This window comes from Lepidochelys kempii, chromosome 6 (genome assembly GCF_965140285.1).
Source record: "Lepidochelys kempii isolate rLepKem1 chromosome 6, rLepKem1.hap1, whole genome shotgun sequence".
Lineage (NCBI taxonomy): Eukaryota > Metazoa > Chordata > Testudines > Cheloniidae > Lepidochelys > Lepidochelys kempii.
Genome location: NC_136385.1, coordinates 248,491 through 256,277, shown reverse-complemented (window position 1 = coordinate 256,277; position 7,787 = coordinate 248,491). Strand labels below are relative to the sequence as shown.

The 7,787-nt window shown below is 59.8% G+C and overlaps 1 protein-coding gene across 1 annotated transcript; it reads right to left on the bottom strand.

Annotated features, from left to right (window-relative positions):
- Positions 1 to 414: 414 nt before the first annotated feature.
- LOC140912240 (sulfotransferase 1A1) lies at positions 415 to 6,809 on the bottom strand. Its single transcript, XM_073346380.1, has 8 exons — positions 6,707 to 6,809; positions 5,972 to 6,378; positions 5,239 to 5,367; positions 5,029 to 5,126; positions 4,816 to 4,942; positions 4,450 to 4,544; positions 2,144 to 2,324; positions 415 to 1,671 (listed from the first exon to the last, which is right to left on the bottom strand). Exons 2-8 carry the CDS (start codon positions 6,150 to 6,152, stop codon positions 1,559 to 1,561), a joined length of 924 nt encoding a protein of 307 aa, XP_073202481.1. The 5' UTR covers positions 6,153 to 6,378; positions 6,707 to 6,809; the 3' UTR covers positions 415 to 1,558.
- Positions 6,810 to 7,787: the final 978 nt, after the last annotated feature.

Genomic DNA, 7,787 nt, shown 5'->3' with positions numbered 1-7,787 from the left:
CAGGCGGAGAGGTTTTGGTTGGGGGTGCAGGCTTAGAAGAGCGGTCTTGGTGCTCTGAGCAAATAAACCCCCCGGTTTCCTGGTATCTGAGTTGTCACGGAGTCCCCGGGCGATGCTCTGGAACTGCTCCCCATGAAGCCAGTCAGGACTCTGGGGCAGTCGCCTTTCTGTGAGCAGCCTGTCTGCAGGACACACAAAAAGCTTATGCTCTAATAAATTGGTTAGTCTCTAAGGTGCCACAAGTCCTCCTTTTCTTACAGCTCACCCGGCTTCCACCTTCCTGGGTCTGACCTCGGAGCATTCAGCATCCTCTGCCCCTCCGTGCGCTTCCCCACTGCGAGTCCGCCCAGGCCGGGTCCTGGGGAAGCCAGAGGGTCCTGCCCCACAACTCCGCAGTCAGACGGGACTCTCAGCCAGCCAGTAAAACAGAGGTTTATTAGACAACAGGGACATGGTCTAAAACAGAGCTTGCAGGTGCAGAGAACGGGACCCCTCAACTGGGTCCATTTTGGGGGGCCGTGAGCCAGCAACCCCGTCTGCCCTTCACTCCATGTCCCAGACAGCCCCAAACTGAAACTCCCCCCAGCCCCTCCTCCTCTGGGCTTTGTCCATTTCCCGGGCCAGGTGGTCACCTGATTCCTTTGTTCTCTAACCCTTCAGCTCTCACCTGGCAGGGGGGAAGGGCCCAGGCCAACAGTGGCCAGGAAACAGGGTGTCGGCCATTCTCTGTGTCCAGACCCCTGCACACACCTGCCCTCTAGGGCTCTGCAATGATCATACACCCTTACTCCACCCCTAGATACTTAAGAACTGCCTAGGGGAAACTGAGGCACCCCCACACTATTCAGAGGAAACATTAAGAACAGTCCCACTTCGTCACATGAATCTCTCTGCGTTCCGCAACGCAGGACTTTGTACAGTTTGTAAATAAACAAAATTGCATCAAAGAAATCCCCGACTGCCACCGATTTCTCCTCCTCACAGGAACAAGCTGCTGGATTTTTGGCTAGCTGCTCAGGTCAAAGGGTTACACTCCTGACCTTGCTAGCGGCTCTGAGGACGAGGAGAATGCAGAGACCCCCCCAGCCCCATGGAATCTGTCCCCCCAGAGTTGCCAGCTTTTCCTGTGGTGCTGGCAGGGCCTCCCAGCCAAGTCCCTTTTCCCTTTCCCTGGCTCACAGCGAACAACCCTGAGTTCATTGCTATTTACACAGCCCCATGGAGGAAATGCAGCCTCTCTCTCTCTCCCCCCCCCCCCCCCGGCTTGATATCGGTCTGCGGGTGAGCTCTCTGTGGTGCGACTCACCCTCCAAGCAGCACCTGTGCCCCAGGGGACGGGAGGGATACTCGGGGGGGGGGGGCGGAGGGGGATGGGGGGGGCAATTGTGGGCACATCCTGTCTCGGGCTGAAGGGGAAGTTTCCTGAGGCACCAGCCCCCACTCCCATCTCTGGGACACGCCCTCCCAGGTATCACAATGTCTGCGGGTCAGGAGATAAACTTTTATTGCAGCGCTGTTCCCAGGGGCGGGGAGGCTGTCCGCACCTGCGAGGCGGGCCCTAGATCTGGGTCCGGAAGTGCATGCCGGTCCCCTCCATGCGGCGCTGGTAATGGGCGTCGAATGCCTCGCTCTGTGCCACGGTGAAATGGTTCTTCCAGTCGCCAACCTCGCCTGGGGAGGAGAGGGGGTATCAGCGGGGAGACCCCTCACCAGCAGCAGCCGCCCCTTCCCCAGGAAGTGCCTTCCACCCCCAGCCAGGGGACCCCAGCTCCAGGGAGCGCCCCCCCTCCATACCGTGCCCCGCAGCCAGCTGGGTCACAGGACAGGACTGCCGGGAAGAATGCCATGGGGACCCAGCCCAACAGGAGTTACCCAGAATCCCTGGGAAGAGCCGAAAGGACACGACCCCCCCCCACCTGTGACCTTACGGGGCGCTAATGCCAAGTGAGCATGGCCCCCCACAAGGGACTATGGGTAATAAGGCAAGGCTTCAGCCCAAGCAGGCATTACCCAGAGTACCTTGGGCAAGTCTCCTAGGCCCCGTTCCAGGGGGCCACGGAGCAGTGTATAGGGAACTTTCCAGACAAAGCCAGTGGGGTAAGGGGTCCCCACAATCCCCAGGTCCCCCTCCCCCTCCGCTCACCCTTGCGCATGAAGGGGCTGATGGTCTGGTCGAAGATGACGCTGGGGATACTGCTATAGTTGGCCATGGGGTTCTCCTTCATGATCTGGAAGGACGTTTGTTGGACGATTTTCTCCACCACCTCTGGAGGCAGCTCCACCTCCAAGAAGTCTATGACCCTGCGGATCTCCCGGGCCGGGTCCTGGTGAGGGAGAAGGATGCTGATCCAACGGCCTCTTGATGGCAACTGGCTGAGGGCCCAGGGGTGCATAAGGGTTACAGGGATCCCTTGGGTCTGGTAGCTACACAGAAGTTCGCCAAAGGACGTGGTGTGAGGTCTTTAATGTAAGCCTGTGTTGCACTGGACATGGGCATATGGCACTAGGTAACGAGTTATGTATAGACACTGAACTTTGCCACCTCACTGGTTACCCCTTTTTCCAGATAATGTATTAATATGTTGAGCAGGGCTGGGCCCAGGACAGACCCCTGGGGGACCCCACTATTTATTCCTCTCCACTGTGAAAACTGACCATTTATTCCTGCCCTTTGTTCCCTGCCTTTTAATCAGTTACTGATCCACGAGAGGCGCTTCCCTCTTATCCCAGGACAGCTCACTTGGCTTAAGAGCCTTTGGTGAGGGGCTTGCGAAAGGCTTTCTGAGTGAGCGTCTCCGCTGCAGTAAAATACCTGCAGCTGGCCTGCGTCAGCTGACTCGGGCTCTGTGACGTTATTGACTTGAACTGGGACCGTATAGAACATTGTTGCAAGGTCCTGTAGTGGCACCAAATCTTGTACAAAAGGGGTCAAATAAGGTGTCTAAGACGAGGTGATGGTTGGCTGGTTAGGATTATGCTGTTTGTCTGCATGTATTGTTTTTGTATTTAAAGTTATCAGTATTGGCTCTATACTGTCTGTATTCCAAACTTATGCTCTGCTTCCGGGGGATACCCCAGACAAGTTGGTGTCTTGTCCAAGCCCCATGATCAGCCTCAGTCAGCGACACGAGCCCCCCAGGGGCGTTTTATGGCAGTGTAGAACTACCCGGAAAGTCCAGGTACACTAGATCCACTGGATTCCCCTTGTCCACGTGTTTCCTGACCCCCACAAAGAACTCTAGTAGATTGGTGAGGCACGATTTCCTTTTACAGACACAGTGTTGACTCTTCCCCAGTAGATCATGTGCATCTCGGTGTCTGATAAATTCTGTTCTTCACTAGAGTTTCAACCAGCTTGCCCGGTACTGAAGTCAGGCTTCCCGGCCTGTGATTGCCAGAATCGCCGCTGGAGCCTCTCTTAAAAATCGGAGTCACATTAGCTGCCCTCCCGTCCGCTGGTCCAGAGGCTGATGTGAGTGATAAGTAACATGCCACATTTAGCAGTTCTGCCGTTTCATATTCGAGTTTCCTCAGAACTCTTGGATGATGCCGTCTGGGCCTGATGGCTTCTCACTGGGCGGGGGAGGTGAGCCCACATGCCCCTCCACGCATCTCTTCTGGCTTCTGCCCACTGGGGAGAAGGATCTCGGGGCTTCACCCCCCCACACACGGCATGCCTGTCGGGGCTCGGGGCTTCCACTGGAGCAGGGTTGAAGCCCTGAGACTCCCTGTCCCCGCAGAGCTGAAGCCCCAAGTCTCGACAGGTGAGCCCCACAGGGCTGAAGCCCTGGCACACACTCCCAAGCTCTTAAACATCTGAAGATTGTTGTGTGCGGCTGGGTACGTCTGGCCACCCCTAAGTTATTCCCTCAGTCTGTGAGGAGAAGCTACCAGCGAGCTTGATCTTTTGAGATGTGATTTCAGCCAAACTGAATGAAAATGCTGGGAGAAGGACTTGGAATTAACGATCTTGCAGGAGACAGGCAGGGGAACGCCTTGTGAGTCAACTGAGGCATAGAAAGCAGGTTATGTAACTATTTCCAGTATTCTCATTCTATCGCTTGACGCCCTCTTCTTTGATGCTAAACTTCTCGTGGTTCTCACTGTCACTGCATCGAAGTGCGGCACAAAGGGGAGCGGGGATCCAGAGGGGGGATTTTACCAGCCGGTGGGTTCTGACTCTGGGGTCTGGAAGCGCTGGGAGTGTGCAGAGGATCGGGGCTGGTAACTCCAGAGAGGGGCTCCAAGGGGCCAGGGTGTGCACCAGCCACTCGCTAACCTGGACAGAGTGAGCCCCACGGAGGCTGGGGCGGCAGAGGTTGTACCCTTCCAGAGGCTGGTGGTTTCAGGGAACTGACCCACGGTGGGGCCAGACACGACTCTGTCATGCTAAGACCCCTGGGCAGCGTGACTTGCCCCTTGCCCCCCGTCCCATCCTTCCACACTCACCTCTTTCATGTCCTCATAGAAGACGTAGAGGATGCGGTGATTGGCCCGTTCAGCCCAGTATCCACAGACGTGGTCATACCACGAGCCCCAGGCCACTGTGGGGAGAAAGGCCAAGCTGACATGACCCTAATCCCTTGGGCAGAGGTCATAGGATGTGACCTTTGGTGTGGTCACCATACGGACTCCTGCCAGAATTCCTTGCTAGCCTCCCCCAGCAGGTAAGGACCGGTCCGTATACCCCAACAGGTCTGGAACCAAGGGAGCTTCCTCACACCCACAATCCCTTAGGGCCCCCACAGCCTAAGAAGGGGTGGGGAGGGAGGTGGGGTGCCATGGGGCCTCTGAACCCTCTCGCCCAGTACTAACGTTTCCCATCCATGAACTTCTGCAGATAGAGCTCCCAGGGCCCTGGCTCGGGCTGTGTCTTGTTCATCTGGTCAAAGAAGTAATACGAGACCAAGTTATCCTTGGCATTTCGGGCCACGTAGATCACCTGGGGAAGAGAGAACAACGTGACTGTGGGTTGGGATTTAGGGGTACCGGCAGGGCTGTTGGGGGACCGGGGGGGGTGTCTCTTGCCTTGCATCTGTTCTCCCAGAAGGACTTGGGAACCAGCTGGAAGGGCAGGTGGGTCTTGATGACTCGGGGGGGAGGAACATTCGCCAGCTGCTGCACACCTGCGAGAGACGGGACCAGAGGGGGCGTCAGCCCTGCGGGGGGAGCCCAGCAAGGTGGTGGTGGGGTTGCAGCCTTGCCCTGTCCCCGGGCAGGTAGATCGGAAGCACCCACCTGAGGGCACTGGGGGAGGGGAGCAGATCTCCAGGAAGGGGATCCGGATGTGGGTCGGGGCTCGGCAGGCTTTTTCCACCTCCCCTCGGACCAGGATCAGGTCCACGATCTCCTGCATCCACGTGGTCCCTGCAGCGAGACAGTCACAGACAGAGACCCCACCATCCCTGCTCACGCCCAGGCAGCTTGATCCAGAACCCCTGGCAAGGGGCAGTCGTCGGACAGGATGCTACAGCACCCCCTGCTGGGAGAGCACCGCCCCTCTCCCACCCCACAGCGCCCCCCGCAGCACCCCTCCCTCCCCACAGCACCCCGCTCCCTCCCCACAGCGCCCCCTGCTGGGAGAGTAGCGTCCCTCCCCCTCCCTATAGCACCCCCACAGCACCCCCTCCCTCCCCACAGCGCCCTCTGCTGGGACAGGCCAGGTCTAGAGTAGCCAGGAGCCGCCCCCCAACCAGCACCCCGCCCCCTTCCTACAGGCCATGGCGGGAGTAGCCAGAAGCTCCCCGCACAGCCAGAGCCCCTCCCCCTCCCCACAGCACCCCCTGCTGGGACAGGCCGGGGCTGGAGTATCCGGGAGCTCCCCCCACAGCCAGTGCCCCGCCCCCTCCCCACAGCGCCCCCTGATGGGAGAGGCTGGGCTGGAGTATATGGCAGCTCCCCACGCTGCAAGTGCTTCTGCCCCACTCCCTACGGCGCCCCCTGCTGGGGGAGGCCGGGTCTGCTCTCTTACCCGCCTTGGGGTAGGTGGAGATGAGGAGGTCGTCAGGCCAGGCCTGGAAGTTCTCGATGGGGCCCCACTGCTGGGCAATGGGCTCCATGAGCGGGATCCCGTGGACCAGCTGGAGGGGGAAGCGGTGGAAGACGTCCTGGGATTCTTGCAAGACCCTAGTGTAGGTCTTTGGCGCTGCCATGGCACCTGCTTCAAGGGGTGGGGTGGGGAGCCCTGCTCAGGGGTAGGGACCCCTTGGGGGATTCCTAGCAGGGGAAGAAGACTGGTTTCTGGGGGGACCTAGCCGAGGGGAGCAGGTGGGATTCGGGGGGGTGCTGCCTCAGGGCTCCCTGGCTGAAGGCGCAGGCTGGGTCCCTCCTGATCCTGTCGGAGCTGCTGGCCGTGTCCTTTGCAGCTGAGATTTCTCCCTGCACAAAGATCAGGAAATAACCTTTACCTTCAGTCCAGCTGGCCACGCAACGAGGGGCTGAACTTGTAACCCTCCAGCCAGGTGGAGCTGGCAGCCACCAGGGCCGGGTTCAATATCTAGGGGTTCCTCTGCACCGACACAACCCAGAACCGGCTCCAGCCCCCACGCAGTGACCTGGGACAATTACCGCTCACCCCGGGCGCCGCTGAGAGGTAACCCCCAACCCCCCGCACGCACAGAGTCTGAGTGTAGAAAAGAGACTCTTAACGAGAGGAGGGAAGTCGCCCGGCATTAATTAGGGAAAATGCCACAAGCTGGATTCATACACGTAACGCTGTGAGCGGGACGCCCACACCAGGGTGTGGGGGGCAGAACGTCCGCTTCCTGTTCCTGAGACCTACAACCAACCACCAGTTCCTTGTCTGTGCCCCCCAGTTTCCCTCTGTGAGGATGTGACGCAGCAGAGAGGGGGGAGTGTTGACCTGGGACTGTGCCCTGGGGAGGGGAGACCTGAGAGCCTGTCCCCTGAGCCGGGAGGGGGAGGTGACACCTCTGCCCGGGAATGTGAAGACAGGCTGCAGGAGAGAGCCTGCTGGGGGGGTTTAGTTTCAGTTTGGGGCAGGGTGGAGGAACACAGGGAACCCCAGGGCTGGGGTCTAAGCTCCCTGCTCCCCCAGAAGGACTTGACTGGGGGGTCCTGGTTGTACCCACAAGCTCTGTTTTGGACTGTGTTCCTGTTGTCCAATAAACCTTCCGTTTTACTGGCTGGCTGAGAGTCTCAGGGAATCCCAGGAAGAGGGGTGCAGGGCCTGGACTCCCCCACACTCCGTGACACCCTCCACCCCACCCCACTCACAGGGGGAGTCCCTGGTCAGTGAGAACCCAGGGCTCAGAGGCGCACCTGTGGGAGCTCCCCTCCCGCCCGGGGGAGAAGGCACCTGGCTTGTTCCCCCCTCTGAGAACTTGCTTTAGCTGCCCGCCCCCCCCCCACAGCTGCTCATTCCGCTCTGCTGGCCCCTGGCCAGCCACGGTGCCTCTCTGCTAGCCCCTGGCCAGCCACAGCTGCTCCCTGCTAGTCCCCGGCCAGCCACGGTTCCTCTCTGCTAGCCCCTGGCCAGCCACAGCTGCTCCCTGCTAGTCCCCGGCCAGCCACGGTTCCTCTCTGCTAGCCCCTGGCCAGCCACGGTGCCTCTCTGCTAGCCCCTGGCCAGCCACAGCTGCTCCCTGCTAGTCCCCGGCCAGCCACGGTTCCTCTCTGCTAGCCCCTGGCCAGCCACAGCTGCTCCCTGCTAGTCCCCGGCCAGCCACGGTTCCTCTCTGCTAGCCCCTGGCCAGCCACGGTGCCTCTCTGCTAGCCCCTGGCCAGCCACAGCTCCTCTCTGCTAGTCCCCGGCCAGCCACGGCTCC